General features: G+C 39.4%; 1 protein-coding gene across 2 annotated transcripts in view; it reads left to right on the forward strand.

Annotated features, from left to right (window-relative positions):
- Window positions 1-23,237, forward strand: part of LOC139127059 (sodium/potassium-transporting ATPase subunit alpha-3-like) — a 59,161-nt gene that overhangs the window by 32,779 nt on the left and 3,145 nt on the right. Inside the window, exons 2-19 of one of the 2 annotated variants that reach the window (XM_070692981.1) lie at window positions 960-1,085; window positions 1,713-1,772; window positions 3,108-3,311; window positions 4,342-4,455; window positions 5,598-5,732; window positions 8,709-8,826; window positions 9,300-9,568; window positions 10,108-10,321; window positions 11,910-12,021; window positions 12,530-12,662; window positions 13,447-13,639; window positions 14,334-14,509; window positions 15,169-15,305; window positions 16,105-16,322; window positions 16,860-16,961; window positions 18,198-18,352; window positions 19,640-19,909; window positions 21,000-21,232. In XM_070692981.1, the coding sequence (XP_070549082.1) occupies window positions 960-1,085; window positions 1,713-1,772; window positions 3,108-3,311; window positions 4,342-4,455; window positions 5,598-5,732; window positions 8,709-8,826; window positions 9,300-9,568; window positions 10,108-10,321; window positions 11,910-12,021; window positions 12,530-12,662; window positions 13,447-13,639; window positions 14,334-14,509; window positions 15,169-15,305; window positions 16,105-16,322; window positions 16,860-16,961; window positions 18,198-18,352; window positions 19,640-19,909; window positions 21,000-21,232 (2,969 nt within the window). The remainder of the gene's footprint in view (window positions 1-959; window positions 1,086-1,712; window positions 1,773-3,107; window positions 3,312-4,341; window positions 4,456-5,597; window positions 5,733-8,708; window positions 8,827-9,299; window positions 9,569-10,107; window positions 10,322-11,909; window positions 12,022-12,529; window positions 12,663-13,446; window positions 13,640-14,333; window positions 14,510-15,168; window positions 15,306-16,104; window positions 16,323-16,859; window positions 16,962-18,197; window positions 18,353-19,639; window positions 19,910-20,999; window positions 21,233-23,237) is intronic. The other variant, XM_070692982.1, reaches the window with a different exon arrangement.

Consider the following 23,237-nt stretch of genomic DNA (forward strand, 5'->3'; position numbering starts at 1 on the left):
TACCCCCCTCTGACTGAAAGACAGTCAAATAGCTATTACCGATGGCATCACGTGAACTTGAAGATCTAGTAAGGTCATACATGTATGAGTGTTGTGTGTGTCTTTGTGTCTGTGTGTGTGCTTGCATGCACTGGTCTTTGTCTGTCTATCAGTCGGTCATTCAATCACCGTCTATGATCCTTTAAGTACAAGACTTTTTTAATAATTTGAGTGTAGCATAGGCTCTGTAATGGAGATTGCCTATCACTTTGTTGGGGTCCTTTGTCTTGTCGCTTCATGAACAGTTGTAAGATATCAAAGAGCGTTCACGGTATCATGTATGTGTATGAAAACTTTCACAGTTACTGCTAGTGTTAGGAAATTATTACCAAGACTGTATAGGTGAACTTGACATACTGAAAATTTTCATGTTAGTGTGAGAATGTTTTTGGTTTTATAAATTTGTACACCTTTGAATCTGTAAGATCCATGGGTTTTAGAATACCGTTCACTGCAACAGTGAGCCATCTACGAAACATTTCACTTACTTTTGGAGTTTTACTCAAGATAATTTTAGCAAGGGCTGACCCAAAGAAATTCAAGAATTTCCTCTTTTGACATAATGAGTTCAGAAATCCTGAAAGTAAAAGGATATGTTGCATTGAATTCAAGCTAATAAGCTAGGCTATCCCTAGACATTTTGCCATCCTATGCAACATCTCCCTAAACCTAGCTGTGACTTTTGGATGTAATTCATGTCCAGGCGTAATCGTGGCATATACAATGTAGAGTGAAAGGGATAGAGGTTTGCCAATGTCCTCTAGGGCAGACACCCCCTGGAAATTGACCCTAACCCTGAATCTTCCCCAATCTTCAACTGATGGGCTTGAAACTGTCTAGATGGGATGAGTTCAGGGGGTGACCATCCTCAATACACAGAGATGCTAACGTTATCCCTTTCTGTTACCGTTCCATTGCAGTCTGGTCGTGCGGATAGCTATCGTGTAGCTGTTACCCCAGATGAACCTAGCAAGAAGAAAAAGAAGGAAAGCAAAAAGCAGAAGGGTAAAAAAGATCTAGATGAACTTAAAAAAGAAATAGAAATCGTAAGTATTCACTTTGGTCATCATTTTCATAAAAGAGCAAGTGGTAGTTGTGTTCGTACAGGGTTAGAGAGGTGTGAGGTTGATATAATAAACAAGAAATGTGAAGCACATCTCATCAAAATGTTCAGGGGTTGAGCAAATCCACTAGCCCGAGCTCACGGACTAGCAGTTTTTCCTGCTGGGAAAGTAATTTTTGGTGCCTTCTAGCCCGGAAAGTAGGACAGTAACAAAGTTAATCGGCATCAAACAACATAGAGAATGGTATTGCCTTAAAAGCAAAGTGAACACAGAGACAGTTTCTGAGCCTATCTGATCAATTTTCTTAACCTAGGTTCGAAATCAAAGAACGTATGCAATTCTGGGATGAAGAGAACGTAGTTCCGAGGAATTACAGAAAAAAGACAAAATTATGCATGAAATTTTTATGTAGACACTTGACATCTTCATGCATAATTTTGTCTTTTTTTCGGGTTTAAAATTAAAGGCAGCATTGATTTTTGTTTTGTTTTAACTGTCTGATGATGAGCCACTGATGTCGAAGTTTGAATCTGACATTTAATTTTTTCAAGTTAGTGTGCGCCTTTTTTTGTGAACTTTTGCACAAATTTGTCTGTTTCAACCTTGCAGGATGATCACAAGATTCCAATTGATGAACTGTATGCTAGGCATCAGACAAATCCAGAAACGGTAAGTCTGTTATCTCTCCTCCCTCCCCCCCCCCCCCCCAACCACACACTCCCATTTACCAAGTACACAGGTCTACGCCTATCAGTATCATTTAACCCTTTTACCACCATGGTTTGTCCCAAATCCATTGTTTTCTATGGTAAAGTTGGACCTGTATACAGGGAACTGGGGGTGAAAGGGTTAAAAAAGTGTAGTTGGGCTAAACCATAAAAAGATTAATGCGCCTCGAAAGTGAAAGGCTTAAACTTTTGCTCACACTTTCCCAATTGAAACTTTCAACCATTCTCTTACCAAATCAACGATAAAAATTCGGGGGTCACCGTTCAAAGTTCGGAACTAGCGAAACAAGGTACCCAACATTTTGCGATATTTAAAATTCAAAATAGCCGCCATTCTTGTGTTAACTCTATGAGGGAAAAATTAAATTTTAGATTATCGTAAAACTAAGCACATGAAAGTTTTCCTTTTTCCAAGAGCTTAAAAATGAGTCCCCGACAAGTGGTAGATCAGAAAAGAATTGTAGAAATTTTAGAGTCTGATTATCTGTCCCCGAGGTGCGTTCTACCTTGGAGGTTCATTTATATTCATGCAACAGTGAGTGTTAGGATAATTTCATGAGACCTTGGTGCACATAGATTGCCCTCTCAAAGGATCTCTACTGTTGCCCACCAAAGTATTACAAACTGTATTTGTGTTTTATGAAAACATTGCCAGATCTGATCCGATGTAAGGATGACACCACTGTGGACTAGAGTCTCTGACAATTTGCTGATATGAGACTTTATATAACCTGTCTGAACGTCACAGGATCAGAAATTGCTGTGTTATCATGAGATGGAACAGGCAAGCACCGTTATAAACTCTAAAAACTTTTCGGTGCATCCCTCAAACTGTTGAATCCCAACCCCCGCCCCACTTGATAACTTGAACGATCAGCTTTGCAAAACAGTGTAATCACCATGATCTTTTGCTCCAGTTGCTCTTTTTGGGGGGTGAGAATGTGTTTTTTCATGCCCTTTACATCTCCAAAATTACTACGAAATCAACTGTTAGTGTTAATTTTGATATTTCAAAGTGAGCATTTGGTGTATAGCATATTGTTTGGCGTGGAATGGAGGGCGGATCAAATGAAATGTGTGAGACAAAGTTTCATGCACAGGATTGAAGAGTTGTCATGCCTTCCATGTGAATGCAACGTGGCATTTTGTGTGTCCGATAACCGCTCAGGAGAAAACGGATCATCTTGCGGTAAAAAACCTGTTAATGGTTTGTAAATGATGGAACAGAGTGCTGGACATCTCTGAATTCTGGATATCATGCATCTTGTCTTTCCAGGGTCTCACAGCAGCTCAAGCCAAGGAGAAGCTAGCACGAGATGGACCAAACGCCCTGACACCCCCTAAAAAGACACCTGAATGGATCAAATTTTGTAAAAATTTATTCGGTGGTTTTTCCACGCTTCTTTGGATTGGTGCAATTCTGTGTTTCTTGGCCTATAGTATTCAAGCAGGAACCGAAGAGGAGCCTCCAAATGATAATGTAAGTATTGATGACGGTATCCTGGATAAAAGCATTCCTGTTTATTGCCCTGCTGACCAAGTTTATATAACCCATTCAGTGCCAATTTTAATTGTTGCCTTTGTTAAATAGGCTGACAATTTTTCATGTTTGCAGATTTTTCCAAACAATTTGATAAAAAAAAACTGTAGCCAATAAAAAGTGATGTCCCTTTTGGCCAAAATTATTAAAACAATTGCAGAAAAATTCATAAAAATTGGTAAAATGTGGCACTCAAATTTAGGTGGGAAAAATTTCAGCACGCGAATGGTTGAATTTTTTTAAACATTACTTGAGAACCAACACTTAATATTTGACCATGCACTTATGTGTGTAGAGAAGTTGCATTTCAATGGCCTGCTCAACGTTCACTTTCTTAGGTCGAACGTTCAACACTGACACTCATGTTCTCTGAACTAGGGAGCATTAAGTCATTCTAATTCAATGAGTGTATGGCACAGCACTGTGTCGGCTTCTTGCAGACTACCTAGCGTAGTGCCAATGAGTTCCACACCATCCCTTACGAGCACATCCGCTCTATGTTTGAGATGGGTCTGAGACTTTGGATTCTGGAGGGTTGTGTCGTGGAAGCATTGGCTTCACTCTTGATCTCAAACTATTCAACCGCGATTTCAGAGTCAAATATATACGGTTTGGTGCATTCTATCTAGTACAGGTCTGATGTACAAAGGGTAAGCTACAACTCCTTACAAAGAAGATGAAAAGCCAGTCATGGTAGTCACAGAATGACAGATTTCTGGTCAGACTGCACAAGCCGCGTTTGAATTTGACATCTATGCCCATTGTATTGAAGCAAAATTGACAATTCTAGCTCTGTAATGGGAAAGTCCTGTCCTGTTTTGTTTTGTAAACATCAACAGTTTATTTTCATCAGACTTTCTCATTACAGTTCTTGGCACCTGTCAGGTGCATTTCGCTAAACCATGTTTTGTAAATGCCATTGCATCTCAATTCCTCATGATCTTTTTATTTTTTTCTTCGTTTTTTGCAGCTTTATCTGGGTGTAGTATTGGCATCTGTAGTTATTATTACTGGCTGTTTCTCATATTATCAAGAAGCCAAAAGCTCAAGGATAATGGACAGTTTCAAAGACATGGTTCCACAGGTAACCCTACATACTGCACACATCTCTCTCTCTCTCTCTCTCTCTCTCTCTCTCTCTCTCTCTCTCTCTCTCTCTCTCTCTCTCTCTCTCTCTCTCTCTCTCTCTCATAATTTTGCTTTCATCAGAGATGACAGTGAATAAATCTAGCCTGGTTGCATCTGTTATCAGTAAAAGCATATTTAGGACTCGCATATAAGTCATCCCTTCTCCTGCCAAGTTCATGTGCCACCATCAGGTCAAGTTTGTTAAAACCAGTGAGGCATATCAAGTCCCATATGTTGCATTTTAACAATAACATGAATTTTGGAGTGCCCCTGAACACCTATTTACTGTAAATATGATTTTTACTGACCAAACCTGCTACAACAGACCATAGCAAGTAGATGAAAATACTTACAGATTTGGCTCAATTCTGCTTTTTTACTGACTCAGCAGAGAAGTGATACTGTCTGGCAGGAGGAGGGTAAACAGTGAGAGTGAGCAAATCCTTATCCTGGGTGTCAATAACTGGAAAATAGCATCCTGGCAAACCAGTATCGGGTCAAGTGAATCTGTCAGTAATGCAAAAAAAAAATGAGAATTGTAATCTGGTTTAGATAACAAAGAATTTAATTATTACTCTTGCGAACTTGAGAATGTTGTGTGACCCTTTGTTTCAGTGTTTTTAGCTAAGGTTTCGGAATACAGGTGCATAATCTGGTAATCTAGTACTATTTATCCTGTCCCTGTCTGATGTTACTGCATTGATATAGCATGTGAAACACTCGGTAAGACAACTGGGGAACCATGGGCAAAAATTTACCGAGATTCCGCCCGTAAGAACACTTGGTGTCATTGATAGTTCCTGGATCAGTATTACAAAATTGGAGTCGCTCACTCTTAATGCACAACGAGTTCAAAGAAAATTGAAAGCTTGCCACTTACTGTATGCAACCAGGAACGACATCGTCCAGATGTTTAGGGCACCCTTAATGCATCTGTTGTGTCATGAACTTGAGAGCACAGTAAAAAGAGTCAATTACTAACACAGAAATCAGAATAGGGTCTCACGGCTCGTGGATCTTAGCAACTCACAGATTGCTGCGTTTTTCGATCATGAATGTCATTAATTAATGTATTGATGGAAATGTCCTAAAAACCAGGAAGCGTTGGTTCTCCGAGGTGGTGAGTTTACATCGATGAACGCAGAAAAAGTGGTCGTTGGTGACATTGTAGAGGTCAAAGGTGGCGACAGGGTTCCTGCTGACATTCGCGTCCTCGAAGCCCGTGGTCTCAAGGTGAGGCGTGTTCTTAATGTACGCATGTCAAGAGATGTTGTATTAACGTGTGTTCTTCTGTGTTCTTTTTTTTTTCCCCCTTTGGCATTCTTGCCCTGCGCCTGCATCTCCTAAAAGGAAGCCCTAGTCTTACGCGACAGTGAGTGGATGTCTATGAAGGCCGACTACCTTGTGCGCGGAGACATCGTCGAAATCCGAGGTGGCGACAGCGTTCCCGCTGATATACGAGTCATCGAAGCCCGAAGTTTGAAGGTAGAGTGGTCACGACACCGATATCGCGCCATCCAATCCATCGGCTGACTTCACCAACGCCTATGCAAAGAGCAAACCTCAAATAATATGAGCATTGCTGCTGCTTTCTCATGCTAACTACTCATCACTCCCTCCTACACTTCTCCCATAACCTACCATATCACTAATGGAATGTTCCAACATCTTAAGGATTGCACTATACCATTTCACAGATGCTGGGAATGTAGGGGTGAAAGATGAACGTACTAATGTAATACTGCAGTTTGGTTTTCTGTCTGCCATATTGTCCCTCAATTTCATCATGTTTCTTGTCTGTCACTACAGGGAGCTATTCAATGCTTTTTATGTGTCAACTTCAAGTATTCATACTCATTCAAATTTTGTCGTCTCTTAAAAAGTTTGTATACAAGAAAGTTCATAGCATATATTGAAGTCAGCAGCATATATTTTAGGTTAAAAAATAGTGAAAAACTGAGAAAACAATTGGCTTTTCAAGTTTTGTTGTGCCATTGGTCAAAAATAACATGGCAACTGTCCAATTTCTTGCAAAAGTATTGTAAAATGAAATAACACAGGTCGATACCAGACAATCTTAATATCTTTTTGAAGACACTTTTCTCTCTGTTGCTGTGTTCTCTGACTAACAATCTCACTGTAATGCATGTAACTAACACCGACCACGATAAACTTTTAACCTCCTTTTTCTCAACCTACTTTGTCTCCTTCCTCAAACTAACTACTTCCATCATTTTGGAGAGATTTCTAAATATTTCTACATCTCTGAACTTTACTGGCTTTCGGGATTCATAATTCTCTCCTGATCTGTACTTTGAACTAACAATTACAATATAAAGCAGCAACAAATTCAGAAACCGATGTCCTGCGTCGGCAAGATGTCAGTCTGAGATGCGGTTGCCATGCGTGGAAAAAAGGCAGTGTAGTCAATGCCAAGCAGAGCATTGAAATTAGCTTGGACACCCTGATGGAGTATAGTGAATCAGGCCAACAGCCCAAGTTGCGACCATCTCAAACGCGACAGCCGCATACCTCAGCAGCGCTTTTGTTACTTCACTTTGTTTGTGTTTACGTTCCAGTGCAACCTGTGTTTGTAAATATTGTTCATTTGTTTTGTGTTTCAACGTTTTGCAAATAAAAGACAGCGACATTGTTTATTTTCATTGTGTGATGCTGTATTCAATTGAATTTGTCATATCTTGTTTGTACAGTATGAGTTTAAAAATATCAAAAATCCATTTATTGTATTATGCCATATGTACCTTTCCTCACAAAGACAGTCATACTGGTACTAAAGACAGTCTATCTACAAAGCAACTGTATTTTGTTTGGTCACTGTTTTTTCACAAGTCAAATGCTATTTAAAGTTTTCAATGCGACATAAGCATTCATGTGAGTTGTTTATCAGCTGTTTTGTGTAATTTGTAAACAACCAATTTGCATATCAACATGGAAGACAAGGCATTCATTGCAAACATTACCATAGGCCAGAGTTCATGTCAATAGGTCATGTTCATGACCTTTACATGACCTTACATCTTTGTATTTTTGATGGGTATTTCATAAGATTTTTCATTTAGTTGGGAGGAAAATGTTAGCCTTTGCGTGAAAGTCAGTGGTAACAGCAAATCAGCACAAAGTTGAATGAGCTTGGTTGGCGGGTGATAGGGATTGAATTCACCTCCAAAGGGAATTTTCAACCATTCTCATACCAATACAAGATTGAAAATCAGGTCACCGAAGTTTGGAACTGGAGAGACAAATTACCCTAGATTTACCGATATTTGAAATTTAAAATGGCTGCCGTCCCTCTGCTCTGGGAAAAAAATTTCAAACCCCCACCCACACCACTGGTAGACCGGAACAATATCGGAAAAATTTCGGAGTCCACATTGCACCGTAAATCATATTCTCTCTTCCCAATGAAATAACAGAATGTAAGGTCATGTAGGGTCATTGAACTTGCCAGGACACAGTCGGCACTCAACTTCATACATTAATTGACCACCATTCACCCATTAATACATACATACGTACATACATACATACATACATACATACATACATACATACCCACCTACCTTCGTACATACATAAAATACATATGTGAACACAATGTGCACTATTGCCCAGAAAATGTAGTTAGCTTTCAAATGCACAGAGTCTGATAGAATGTGCATTTGAAAGGCACATTCAAGAAGCCCATACTTTTCTACAGTATCTTTGCAAGCCATATAGTCTTAAATTTTTGCTTATGATTTTCCAAGGATACAGGCACATAAAAAATTACATTTTCTTGCTTTTTTGACAAAGTTTGAAAAGTCTTTATGAAACCAAGTATATTTTGCTAGATGGACAATTGAACAGACAAGCCGTACATAACTAAAGCTGACTCTCTTCAAAATTTCTCCAAATTTGTTAGAAATTGTCAGAGGTGGTCAGTTCTGTAAAACTGACTCTCAAACCTAAGATAAGGTAGGTCAATGTGTGGTTTCATTGCCAGATCTGATCCGATGTAAGGATGACACCACTGTGGACTAGAGTCTCTGACAATTTGCTGATATGAGACTTTATATTACCTGTCTGAACATCACAGGATCACTGGTAAAACATCAAGAGGAGTCAGGTTTATTTGTTTTGTCACTGATTAAGACTGTCAAAGTTTCATCTACAAATGTTTATTAGAGTTGTTGATTTTCCCCCTACCAGGTTGACAATTCCTCACTGACTGGAGAATCGGAACCCCAATCCAGGTCACCAGAATTCACCAACGATAACCCTCTGGAAACAAGAAATATCTGCTTCTTCTCAACCAACGCTGTCGAAGGTAAGTCTTATGAACCAATTTTGGAAGTTTACAGTTTTTGATTGCAATCCCAGTAATTCTTACCTTTTCAAGGAAGCAAACACTGGCATATACAGAAATAAGTTCAGGGTCATTAGTATTCTATAGAATGAGCAAAAAATTTTTGTAAAAAAGTTGCATCATGTATGGATATATCCGTGACATTTTGCGAAACCGCTTCAATCAAACATAATGAAATATTTATGCGTTGGAAAGTGGCTTATCATGTGGGAAAACTGATTGTTCTCCCCATATCAACCGTAGTGGATATATATATATCAAAATTATCACCGGATAACAAGGTGTGCCAGTGGTCTTGCAAAATATCTGTGATTGGTCAGCTTCTGTTGTAGACCCAGGTGTGCGCCAGATAATATTCTAAACCCAGGTGCACAGCAGATAACATATGAAGTGTATCACATGGCTGTAACTGTTTGATCACCACTTTATTTCAGGTACTGGACGTGGTATTGTGATTCAGACAGGTGATCGTACTGTGATGGGACGTATCGCCAACTTGGCTAGCGGACTGGACGTCGGAGACACACCCATTGCCAAGGAAATTGCCCATTTCATTCACATCATCACATCGGTGGCTGTGTTCCTTGGCGTGACTTTCTTCATCCTAGCTTTCATTCTTGGCTATTCCTGGCTGGAGGCTGTCATTTTCCTGATTGGTATCATTGTGGCTAATGTCCCTGAAGGTTTACTGGCTACTGTAACTGTGAGTATTAACTGCCAAAAAGACACTTTCACAGTGTTTCTGTGGAGGTTTCTTGATAATGGCAAATTTGCATAACCTAATATGGCAAAAGTTTCATATCAGCTATGTTGTGTCATGGATTGCCAGTGGCACTGCAATATCGGCAGTGCACTTATACTGACCATCCACCATTGAAATCAATGATTGTCTCCAGAAGGCGCAATTGACTGCATTCTTTCAGTAAGAATGTAATGTTAGTAACCTTACCCACTTACCACCAGACTATGGTATAATCCATCTATAATTTGCCACGGTAGATTCAGGAAACAAAAGTCCCTTGACCCTTAGACCCCTATTGCCCTCAGTAGAGGTCCAACTTTGCCATTGAAAACAATGGGATTGGACCAAACCATTGTGGTGAAAGGGTTAAAGGTTGTAATGTAGTAACTTGTGTCACTGTTATTGAACCTCCCCATGTATGTTCTTCAAATATCTACCTTGTGACTTAATAGCTGTTGTCTTCCACACACACTTTAATCTACCACGGTCACTCCTTGTAGGTGTGTCTGACGTTGACCGCCAAGCGTATGGCCAGCAAGAACTGTCTGGTCAAGAACTTGGAAGCCGTCGAGACCCTGGGCAGCACATCCACGATCTGCTCCGACAAGACCGGCACCCTGACCCAGAACCGTATGACTGTCGCCCACATGTGGTACGACAACGCCATCGTTGAAGCCGACACTACAGAAGATCAGTCAGGTAATAATTATACAAGTAAGTGCGTTCCGTTTTTTCCCCTCTAGGCATGTTGCATGGCAGGCGACAAAGCTTAGATGCTGGGCTGGTGATGTAAAGTGTATGTAGATGTAGAGCTGGTAGCTCTCTATGTTACGGCTTATCTGCACACCGTAAGTACACACAATTCCCAAACAGGGGTAAGTACTAAAGATAGGTAGGTAGCCTTCCAAGGTGAAGCTATGATACGAAGCAGAAACGTTACATGTGAAAGCGACATGCCAGCTCAATCTTCACATAAAACAAGACTCTAAAAATGCCTTTTTCCGCAATGGAATTTCAGTCCTCACAAACAGTAGATAAGCTGAGGAAAGTAAGTTAGTTTGTACAAAGCAGATAAGAGGGTTTTAAACTTTACTTAAAGTGAAAGAAAATCAGTGGATTTTTTTGTTATCCTTTATAGCAAGTGAAATCATCTTGTAGAAGATGCTATATATATAAAAATATAACTCGGGCACTTATGCACTTCTCATGTTGTGTAGTTGAGGAACTCCAGTCAGTTAGCTTGTAGTGTAGGATATGTTTCATAGTCAGTCATATGGTGTAAAAATCTAGACGAACCACTTTGGATTTCTTTAAGGGCAGTTCTCAGCTCCATAGTTTGACATCAGATATGAAGAGCATTGAAATGTCCTGACTAATACAGAAACGCCAAGACCCCACCCCCACCTTTGCATGGCATGTCTGTAGCAGTATAGTGTACAATGTGGCTGTAGGGTTAGACTATTATGTAGGTAATATACGTCAACACATACACAGCCCTGACACTGGCGTCACTTTATTTGAAAGTCTCAGAACATTTTTATTAGGACATGAAAGCCACACACATACATAAAAGCTGTATATTTTTGAATTAAATAAAAAAGCAAGGGAAAATGGGCTTTATTATCATTGCCATTGCATTACCTATCATATTTATCAATGTATTAAAAATTGCAATGTCCTCTTATCTACTCTTTGGTATCTTGGGTACCTTTCTGAAAAACGTGGTGTTTCTTTTCTTCATTTTTTGTGACGGGACTCTCACAAACTCTGTCACTCCCACAGCACTCTTTTCCAATCCTGAGCAGTCCCACTCTAGGGATATGAAAGACGTCTTGCTGTATAGATAACTGCTATGCTAGAATAAATAAGTGTATATTGTGATTATATATTTTTCTAAATTCTTCCAAAATCGGGAAGGCTAGGTGACTTCTTCTATACACAATGTATGTTACCAACAATTTTGTTTCCTCAATCATAGAGAGTTCAATGTAGGGCTCATTTTGTGCAAGGAAAAAAAATGGCCACCCCTCAATTTGTAGAAGTTCAGAACTGGCATCCTATTTGCCATTTTAGAAAAAAAATTACCAAAATTGAAACGAAAAATATAGTTTTCATGATTAATCTGCTGAATCTTACTAGTGAATGCACTCAAATCTTTCTATTGTTTGTTTAGGTCAACTGTCCATCTTTTTTTCTGAGATTTTAAACTTTCGTAGAGGTTTTTCAGGTTTCAATGGAACATCTGTACAATATTTTTCTTTATATTCATTGCCGTACATGCCTTGCCATTGCTTCCCAACAGGTAATGCACACGACAGAAGCTCCGACACCTGGATAGCTCTCTCCCGCATTGCTGGTCTGTGTAACAGGTCAGAGTTCAAAGCCGGACAAGATGGCATACCACTGCTCAAAAGGTAAATGACCTTGATTCGACGTTTGTCTTTGAGTTTGGCCACTTTGAAGAGTCAGTAACTTTCATGATTATTTCACTATTTTTATTTTGTATGGCAATTACAGCTTGTCATTCTTCCCCTCCGGTAATTTTTGAAACACAAACTATTTATTTTGTCACTAAATGTCTACACTTGTAAAATGCAATGTGGTTGTTTTCATTTGAATCCTATTACGGACCGAAATTTACTTGTCGGTGATAAAAATGCAGTTTACATATACAGACTGAGTTGACAAGCTGAATACTGTGTATATCAACATGCTTTGGGGAGTACAACAAGAAATTGTAATGTCAGATAGCTGTATTAGCGCCCTCAGTGAACTGATATGACATAACAAACGACATCATATACTGGGTATGCACTAATCACTGTTAGTGTTAGTGCCATCAGTGTAGTGGTATGATATAATAAAGGATATCACATGCTTGCTATGCACTAATTGGAAATGTCTCACACAAACTCTTCTCAGAGAAACTACTGGTGATGCATCTGAATCTGCCCTGATGAAGTGTGTTGAACTCACTGTGGGCAGTGTTAAAGAGATGAGACAGAGCTACAAGAAGGTGGCTGAGATCCCATTCAACTCCACAAACAAATATCAGGTAAGGAGAACTTACTCTGTGCTAGTCAGAAGGGCCACAAATAAATATCAGGTAAGGAGAACTTACTCTGTGCTAGTCAGAACAGCCACTAATAAATATCAGGTAAGGAGAACTTACTCTGTGCTGGTCAGAAGGGCCACAAATAAATATCAGGTAAGGAAACTTACTCTTTGCAAGTCAGAATGGCCACAAATAAATATCAGGTAAGGAGAACTTACTCTGTGCTAGTCAGAATGGCCACAAATAAATATCAGGTAAGGAGAACTTACTCTGTGCAAGTCAGAATGGCCACAAATAAATATCAGGTAAGGAGAACTTACTCTGTGCAAGTCAGAATGGCCACAAATAAATATCAGGTAAGGAGAACTTACTCTGTGCAAGTCAGAATGGCCACAAATAAATATCAGGTAAGGAGAACTTACTCTGTGCTGGTCAGAAGGGCCACAAATAAATATCAGGTGAGGAGAACTTACATTGTGCTTGTCAGTATGGCAAAAAATACCAGGCAACGAGAACTTACCCTGTGCCAGCCAGAAGCCACAAACATATACCATGTAAGGAGAAGTTACGCCAGACAGAATTGAAGAATTGTTCACAAGAATCCTGTTTGGCAAGACAGGTGGTGAAATGATTAAAATGTAGTACCAACATGAAGAGTTGTCTTGATGTCACTGTGGATAGAGAAACCTCCTGAAAAATACTGAATGGGGTTTCCAATGATGACTCCCCCCCCCCCCCCCCTCAATCTTGTGTTCTGACAAATTTGAAATGTCCTTCATTGCAGGTATCAGTTCATGAGAACGCAGACAAAGAAGACAAGCGCCACCTATTGGTCATGAAGGGTGCACCAGAACGTATCTTGGACCGTTGTAGCACGGTGTTTATGCACGGCAAGGAAATCCCATTGGACGATGAAATCAAGGAAGCCTTCAACAATGCTTACCTTGAGTTAGGTGGTCTTGGAGAACGTGTCCTTGGTAAGTACTCATCAGCTATAGGGTATTTTTATGAGACTTCAACAGACTGGCAGATATTTCTCATGTCTGACTCCCTCCCCACGGCTCCTCCATTACTTTGATCAGTCCTATTCTTCTCAGTGGAGTGTCTGGACACAGACATATCGAAATAGGGGTAGCTTGGTTAGCAACCATGAGTACATTACCCCATGTTCCTAGACATGTAAACTCATTTAATGGTACAAAACAAAAACTCAAACCAAGGAATCGATGCAGTTCCATTTTGCTGTCTCTAATTCTTAACACATAGGTACACATGTACCATAAACTACAGTACGTCAGAGTGAAAATGTGTTGAATCAAGATGCTGATAACGTTCTTTTGTGTTGGTATTTTTTGAGAAAAACTTACAACCAAATCTGGTGTTGTTTTGACTACATGTGACCTCCTTCTAGACAATGTTTCAACTTTCACAGAGTTGATTTCTTTGTGATCAACTGATAGTACCATTAGACCATAATCACTACTGAGAGAGTTTTCAACTCCTCAGTTTTGACAATATGTCCAGTCCCTATACTGCCAACAGTTCAACGCAAACCACTATAAATCAAGACAAAGTACAGCAAAGCAAAGGAAAATCCATGGTGTTAGTTTGAAATAATTTTCATGTCACAGCAACATAACTTATATTTTTTTTGTGTGTTATCTGTGTTAGGTTTCTGCCACTTCTACCTGCCAGAAGACGAGTTCCCCATCGGCTTTGAGTTTGACACTGATGAAGTCAACTTCCCACTCCACGATCTCTGCTTTGTCGGTCTCATGGCCATGATTGATCCTCCCCGTGCCGCTGTCCCAGATGCTGTCGGAAAGTGCCGTAGCGCCGGAATCAAGGTACGCAGTCTGTGGCAGTTCATCAGGAAATATTTGTCGATCATTACCGAGCTGCGCGATAGCAATGAGCCATTGTAACAGCTGTGACAGAATGTCTCACTGAAAATCTTTCCTACCTGTACCAGTGTATACTATTCACAAAAAGTGATTTGCGAAATTCTTAAGTTCACTCAAAGTGGTGAGACAACTTACCTGTTGAAGACACAGTTCTTGATAGACATTGTGAATCAAAATTACCATAAAAAATTACGATATACTTACCATAATTACTTTCCATGATTACTACAGATGATAATAATTTATAAGCATAGGATTGGTGTTTTGATTTTGCTGTATGGTGTCATTGTTTAATTTGAAGACATCCAGTTTTCCAAAGGCTGTAAAAAACCAGGTGTGACAGTATACTTCTTGTTGCCAAGATTTGAATGTTTGCACTGCAGACTCAATACAGTCAGGCACAAATGTCGTAAAAAAAGCAGCAGGAGGCAAAACATGCCAGCATCTGCATAAAGGTCACTGAAAAAGTTATTGAAAGCATTTCCCACTCTGTAAATCCTTTCCATGAGTCGTAATTGTATCTTCAATTGACAAAACTGCATTAGCACAAAAAAAAATTTGTATTATTTGAGTGCGAGTCGCCTTTTACGTGTTTTAACTAGGTTATCATGGTTACTGGTGACCATCCAATCACAGCCAAGGCCATTGCAAAAGGTGTAGGAATCATCTCAGAGGGAAATGAAACCGTGGAAGACATCGCTGCTCGAACAAACGTTCCAGTGTCTGAAGTTGATCCAAGGTTAGTTCTCCTCTATACCCAGACATTAACCCTTTCACCACCATGGTTTGAACCAATCCCTTTGTTTTCTATGGTGAAGTTGGACTCCTAGGGAGGGAGATATGGGTGAAAGGGTGAAACATGCTTCCTGACCCAGACTCTGAACAGTTGCTATGCTGTGTGCCTGTCAGCATGCTGACCCCAATATCTGCGTAAATTTCATGAGTGGTTGACAATAGCTTGGCTGCTAGCTCTGTGTTGGAAACGCACAACTGTGTGTGTGTGTGTGTATGTGTGCTTGTGCGATATTCTACAGACACTATCACAAACCTAGAGCCTGGTCCAATCTTGCACAGACGTCTTGATTTTTTATGGGACAATTTATGCAAATGAATAGAACACATTTGTGGTACATGTAGAATGATGGAGGTAATTGCAATCACTTGAGTAGACTTTGTGATCTATGTTGAATGAATTAAAAACAACTCTGTGATCTAAAGTGAATTACGTAAATACTTCATACACCACAGGAAAGGTGCAAAATTTAACTAAAAAATTGATGGTATATGCTGTTATTATACACCGTAGCAAGAGCCAAGGGTGTCTGATGTTCATTCTAATTGTACTGATGAGAAGTAGAGTTCAAAAAGTTTGTTGGGACAATAACTGGTTTCATAATGTTGGAAAAAAATAACCTTCAAAAACCAAGAAAATCACAAGACTTATAAAGAGCCGGTTTCACAGTACAGCCAAGTTCAGGCATCAACTGATCCCAAAGTAAGAGCAAGTCAATTTTGACCTTTGACCTTTGACATTGCAGAGAGGCCAAGGCTTGCGTTGTGCACGGATCAGAGCTAAAGGAGATGACCAGAGAGCAGCTGGACGACATCCTGCAAAACCACACAGAGATTGTATTTGCCCGTACCTCACCCCAGCAGAAGCTGATCATTGTCGAGGGTTGCCAGAGAGCTGGCGCCATCGTAGCTGTCACTGGGGACGGTGTCAACGACTCCCCTGCCCTGAAGAAAGCTGATATTGGTGAGTGTGGTCATCTTCTGGTTGCAGAGGTGTAACTGTGACACATCTGAATGTTTAGGGGTGGAAATTTCACTGCAAGTGTAACCCAGTCTATCAAATTTACCCATCATGGTGGGTTTCTTACCAACCGCATACCAGTATTGATCAGAGTTTCCTAAAAAAATCCAGTCATGTAGAAAGGGGTTTCACGAGTAGCCTGTCAGTACGGAAATTTTGAAATATGAATCTCAAATCTGCTTTATTAATCCTTTGAGTGCTAAAGTCAGTTTTTGTTGCCTTTATACAGTATAACGCCAACAATTTCTTTCAGATGTAGACAATTTTTTTCTGATTTTTCCCAAAATTTTGGTCAAAAAGTTTAGCCCATAAAAATTGATGTCCATTAAGTCCAAAATCATGGTAAAAATTACAGAAAAATTCATAAAAGTTGGTAAAATGTTGCCCTGATATTTTGGGGCAAAAAATTAGTGCTCAAAGGGTTAATGTCATTGTTGCAGACAAGATAATCATCTCAATTTCACACTATGTTACGTCTAGGTGTTGCCATGGGAATTGCTGGAAGTGATGTCAGTAAACAAGCAGCTGACATGATTTTGTTGGACGATAACTTTGCATCCATCGTCACAGGTGTTGAAGAAGGTGAGTTGGGTCATAGAAGTCTGCTAAAAATTCCTTGATAATTAGCCTCCCTGTCAAAAACAAGGAACTTCTCAATTTGATAAGTTGTGTGTCTCTTCCTTTGTAAGCATCTCTTGTTATCTGCCCACTTTTATCTTCTCACAGACTCTTGTCAAAATGTTTTCAGATTTGTTCTCTGTACATGTCTAGTGACAACCTCATGCAGATTTGATCAAAAATCATCATGAAAATGTTCAACATTTTTTTTTAAGGAACTTGATGCTTCTCATGGTCAACAATGTCTTTTGCGTAAAAAGTTAAACAAAAATTCTTGATTTGTAAATGGTGTCTTACCTTCAGATTTGTTCACATTATAATGAAATTACCGACTCTGTCTTCAGAAATTGCACTCAGTCGATAAATCATCAGAATGAAGTATCTTTTCGTCCAAGATGATTTAGTGTTAGTCAGTTCAAAAATAAAATTGCTACATTTTGTTTGCAGTATTCAACAGCAGATAGAATCAGATCATGTTTGTAAGTTGTTTAACACTTTGAGAGCCGTAATTTTTCCCACCAAAATTTTAGTGCAACATTTTACCATTTTTTATGAATTTTCCTATAATTTTGTCGATAATTTTGAACAAAATGGACATCACATTTCATCGGCTACATTTTTTTATCAAAATTTTGGCAAAAATCTTAAAAAAAATTGACTGCGGTATATTTTATAAAAGCAACATAAATTGACTTTGGCGCTCAAAGGGTTAAGCTGTAATGTACGCCGCTTGAAAGAACACTTGATTCAGTCCCAATGGAGAAAATAATAGGGTTCTCGTAGGGGTCCCTCTCAAAATGTCACAAGCCTACAATAATGCTTATATCTGCCATTGCTCAGTGTTGGCTTTGTATGCTTCAGAATTGATGATATTGTCTCAGGCCCATTGCTTGATACATCACGTGTAATGTAAATTCATTAGAGAAATAGTGATTTATGTGTCTCTGTCTTCTGTGTTTCAATCTGTTTTTTACACACATTGACACTGTCACTGTGATGAGAACTAAATTCAGCACTTGTGTTCTGCTCGGAACGAGACTCCCTACCCTTTCGGAACTGCCTATCTGTTTCTAGACACAACCCACTCACTGCCCCTGTTTGGCCCAGACCAAGTGTTATCAGTGGTGATTGCGGATCAGTTCACAGGGATTTTGGGGATCAATAGATTGAAGCATTTTTGCTTTTTCTTTCCTTCTCCAGGACGTTTGATCTTTGACAACTTGAAGAAGTCTATTGCCTACACACTGACCAGTAACATCCCTGAGATCACTCCATTCTTGGTGTTTATCATTGCCGATGTGCCTCTACCCCTGGGTACTGTCACCATCCTCTGTATTGATCTGGGTACTGACTTGGTGAGTTCAAATACTAAGTCAAGTGTATCTATCCCCTCTAATCCTGCCGAGTTCATGTGTCACAATCAGGTCAACCGGTGAGGCACTATAACGTGTCCTATAAAGACGTGAAGATTTTTAGGCTCCTGGAAACAGAGATAATGTACACATAATGTTTACTTGACTAAACCAGGTATAACATGCCGTACCAAATACATATAGATTTAGCTCAATTCCACTTTTTGCTGACTCCAAAAAATAGCAAAATAACAAAGTAAAACTGAACACTGAGCAGAAGAAACCTGAATCCAGATAAACAGTACCTCCTGCATTTATTGGTACATTATTTGTGATCTGATCTGGGAATGCCCAACATTCTCTTGTTTTAAGGTAGTATGCGCCTCGAAAGTGAAAGACTTAAACTTTTGCTCAAACTTTCCTCAAGGTAAGCTTTCAACAAAGCTCTTTCAAAATAAAAAAATAAAAATCGGGGGTCACCGTGCAAATTTTGTCACTAGAGAAACAGATAACACAAGATTTACTGATATTTAAAATTCAAAATGGCCGCCATCCCTGTGTTAACTCTATGGAGAAAAAATAAAATTTTCGAATTTTGAAAAACTAAGCCAGTTAAAAGTTTTCTTACACCCAGAGCTTTAAAATGAACCCCCACAAGTGGTCCATCAGAAAAGAATTGTAAAAGTTTGAGGGTCCAAATATCTGTTCCGGAGGCGCAGTCTACTTACAAGTAATGGTTTCAATTCTCACAAAGCTCATTACCTGTAACTTTTGATGTATTTCCCAATTTGTTTTGATTCTGTCTGCAAAATACAGTCACTTGATTTTATCCACAATCCATTTTGAAGCCAGAGCGTATTTATATAAGAAGTATTACCTTTTTCCATACAAACCCACTTAACCCGTCCACAACCTCGTGGTTTAGCCCTCAAACCATTGCTATCAATGGTGATTGTGGGCCTGTATCCAGGGAATTGGGGAGAACAGGTTAGATGAGGAGCTCCTTTATTTAACTGTCATCGGATTTTGACAAGCGCATTGTCAGGGTCGGTGTTCTTCAAGAAAGTCCTTAGATTTTAAAGCCTCATGGAAAATCCCTGAAATGAAATAAAGTCGTGGAAAGTTAATTGTAAAAACTAGATGAAAAATGACAGTAATAAAAAATGTTACCTGGAAAATGGTATTGTGGAGGAGTCCTTTAAAATTGCTGAAAATGTTTTTGAAAGTCCTTGAAATCTACGGGAATTTGACATTGTTGTTTCTGACTGACATATTTTGTCACCGGTCTAGGTTCCTGCTATCTCCCTGGCTTACGAGGAGGCAGAAAGTGACATCATGAAGCGCAAACCCCGTGACCCCAAAGGAGACAAGCTGGTGAACCAGCGTCTGATCAGTATGTCCTACGGCCAGATTGGTATGATGCAGGCCAGCGGTGGTTTCTTCACCTATTTCATCATCCTGGCTGAGAACGGATTCTTGCCCTGGTTCATTTTCGGAATACGAGCTGACTGGGATAATAGGTCTCTGCAGAATCTTGAAGATGCCTACGGCTCCAACTGGGTAAGTCATCCGTCGTAACCCATCTTCTTTTGAGAATTAGAAATCTTGAAGACTACCACATGGAAATGAAAACTGCACTGAATGAACTCTCAGATCAGACTTTTGTGGTGCGTGCACAACTCCTCTTAGTAAATAAATAGGATGTGTTTTTTCAGGACAAATCTACACTCGAGATTTGTTTACCAGGATCAGAATGACACCACTGCTCATAGATGTTTAATGCTTTCATGAAGTTTACTATTTATTATCTCATGTATAAAGATTCTGTATACATTTCTTTTGAAATTGTTTGGGTTAATTGTCAATTAAAAGTGACGTGTAAACCCGGATGTTGTTTTGCGGTATAAATAACTACACGGTGCATATGTGTCGGCGAAGCCACAGACGCTGCACAGACACACGTGATACTGTGCATGGAGGGACATTACGTACAGATAGCCACGTACCCTGTAACTGAAGTGGTACGTCCACGGTCAGTATATACGTGCGTGTAAACTGGTGGCCATCTAAGTGTGAATAGGGAGTGGCGAAGTCAGATTTAGAGCACAGTTTCGCCGGCGATTTTTCAGTAACTAGACCTTGAACACCAAAAATAATTTTTTACACAAAGTAATGCAGGTCTGGTCTTGGAGAAAATACCCAATTGGGGTTGTCAAAGACTTGTTAATGAAAACGATGCAATTTTTAACGGGACCTTGCACTGGCCGCGGTCAAAAATAACATCGGGGAACTACTCCACAGAAGTTGATTTTTTTCCCCTCCAGACTATGATAACACTTGTTAGGAACGCATAGAACGGACAACTTGAAAATCTATGGAGCGCTTGAACGAAAATCTGTATTTTCCCACTACGGAGAAAACCGACCAACTGTCACTTGTGAGCGCTGGGTGTGCATGTTGGTTTAAAGCAAAATCCTCATTATGCATGCAAATTAGGTACCCAGCTCTCAGTGTGCTCATAGATGGGAACATGCAAATGTACAGACAGACAGACTACTTTTACACGTAACACTATCAGCAATTATGGATAGTAGGTGGGAAATAACTCTTCTCACTTCATCTTTCTCACCCTTCTGCCTCTTTCTTACAGACCTATGACCAGCGTAAGATCCTTGAATACACCTGCCACACTGCTTTCTTTATGAGTATTGTCATCGTGCAGTGGGCCGACGTCATCATCTGTAAGACTCGTAGGAATTCCATCATCCACCAGGGCATGAAGAATCACATGTTGAACTTTGGTCTGTTCTTTGAGACTGCGCTGGCAGCCTTCCTCTCCTACTGTCCTGGTATGGACGTGGCTCTCCGTATGTACCCACTCAAGTAAGTCAGGGTTACTTTTCTTCTGCACGTTAAGGTGAAGTACTACGAATTACGTCAAAATTAGGTTGTTGTGTCATTTTCTTGAAACTTTGCACAAATATTCTTGGAAGTTGTGCAAGTGCAAAAATGAAATAAAAAATGGGGGTCACCATGCTCGTTTCCATGGAAACGGACATTAAAATGGCGTCGATAGAAATAAATAAAAATGATATAAATCACTTAAACTAAAGAAAGCAATTATAAAACGCTTAGCAAATGGGTTAATTTTAATAAATACCAAGAATTAAGATCCATATCTATCGAATGTATAGTTTTCATGATGTTTGTAAAGAAATTTAACATAAGTATCGATTACAAAATGACGATATCAAAATTATATCACTACATAATTTTCGAACTTTCTTCCTGTCGCTTTGAATGGTGTCATTTTGACCAAACTTTACGAATAAAATCCTGACATAATACCATTTAGTTTACACTTTTAATAAAAGGGTGTCACCACGCTACTTTTTACAATATCTCCAGGTGAATGGGTAATATGCGCCATGTAAATGGGAGAGAAATGTTAATTTTGCGCTCATATTGAATAAAAACCAGCTTCCTAGGGGATCAAAATATGACAAGGTTAAAGGTCACATGTATTTCTCAGAGACTGGGTCAAAAAATTAGGTTAAAGCGCAATTTCAACAATGACAGGTGATGTTAAATACATGCTACAAAATAATCCATTTGCGGCAGGCTGGAGTTAAATCTGCGCAGAAATGTTCTAAAGCGTGTGCGCGTCCGAATTCGTCGCCCTTTACCTTAAAGGGCTCACTAGCTGAAACTTTTGATGATTTTTTTCAGTTTTTGTTCTGTAATGTCAACTACAGTTTCTTGTTCTTACTCCCCGAAGCATGTTGAGGTACACAGTATTCAGCTTTTCAACTCGGCCTGCATACGTGTGAACTGCATTGTTATTGTTGACAAGTGAATTCTGGTTTAAACAATAACAGTGCATTGTACATATGTAGACGCTATGTTGATCAGCGAAACCGTATGTGTGTCAGCATGCTTTTGGGAGTAGCACAAGAACTTGCAATTGACATGCAAAACCAAAAATAGTGAAAAAAATCATCAAAAGTTGCAGCTGTGCTGGCCCTTACAGGCATTGCTTGGCACCAGGTTGTCTCATCAGAAAATTTACCCACCAGATTACAATTTCAGTGGAAAACAAAACGCTGTCACACCTCCATAATCCTCTTACAGACTAGAACAAAGGCGATCCCAGGGATCGCGAACAGTGCCTTTAAACATCAGTTGTTTATAGGGCACGTTTCTCAATTCCTTAGAATCAGGTTTGATTTGGGTGATTGTAGTCTTTTGTTTTCCAAAGAAACTAATTTGCTTGAGCTAATGATATAAGGACATATGCGTGTAGAGCGTCAGTCTTACATCCCAGTTTCTTGAATAAGTTCTCGTTTGCAGTGACTAGTTACATGGTTGTGTTAGTCCTTTGTTTTCCTTCAGAATTGCTATCAAGATAATTCAGTTGTTCTGAGATAAAGCTCTTAAAGGTATACAGTCACCTGTAATCTCAATATGCCCAAAGGGGCGTTCCTTGATATTCAAAATGCCCATGTGAGGGTGCTGTTTTTAAAAAGCAGCCACCCGCTTAAAATCTGTGATTGGTTAGATTTTCTCTTTCCATGGTAAACTGTGGCAAAATTGGAACAGGTGACCGTATACCTTTAAACAAACTTGTGCCTTTTAGCCCTTTCCAATTTCTATTGGCCAACTGGCTGAATGTCGATTTTATCATAAATTATACTAGCTGGGCTTATCATTCAAACATTTCCCTTCGTAATCTGCAGATAGCCGCACTTTTTCACAACATTGTGAAGTAATAATAAAATATACAAATTCACAATGTAAACTTCCTCAGAAGATGAGAACATTCACTAAGCTCACAGCCTGAGATAGATAGATAGATATTTATTTATTTATTTGCTTGTTTGTTTATTCC

This window comes from Ptychodera flava, unplaced genomic scaffold (assembly GCF_041260155.1).
Source record: "Ptychodera flava strain L36383 unplaced genomic scaffold, AS_Pfla_20210202 Scaffold_28__1_contigs__length_4768798_pilon, whole genome shotgun sequence".
Lineage (NCBI taxonomy): Eukaryota > Metazoa > Hemichordata > Enteropneusta > Ptychoderidae > Ptychodera > Ptychodera flava.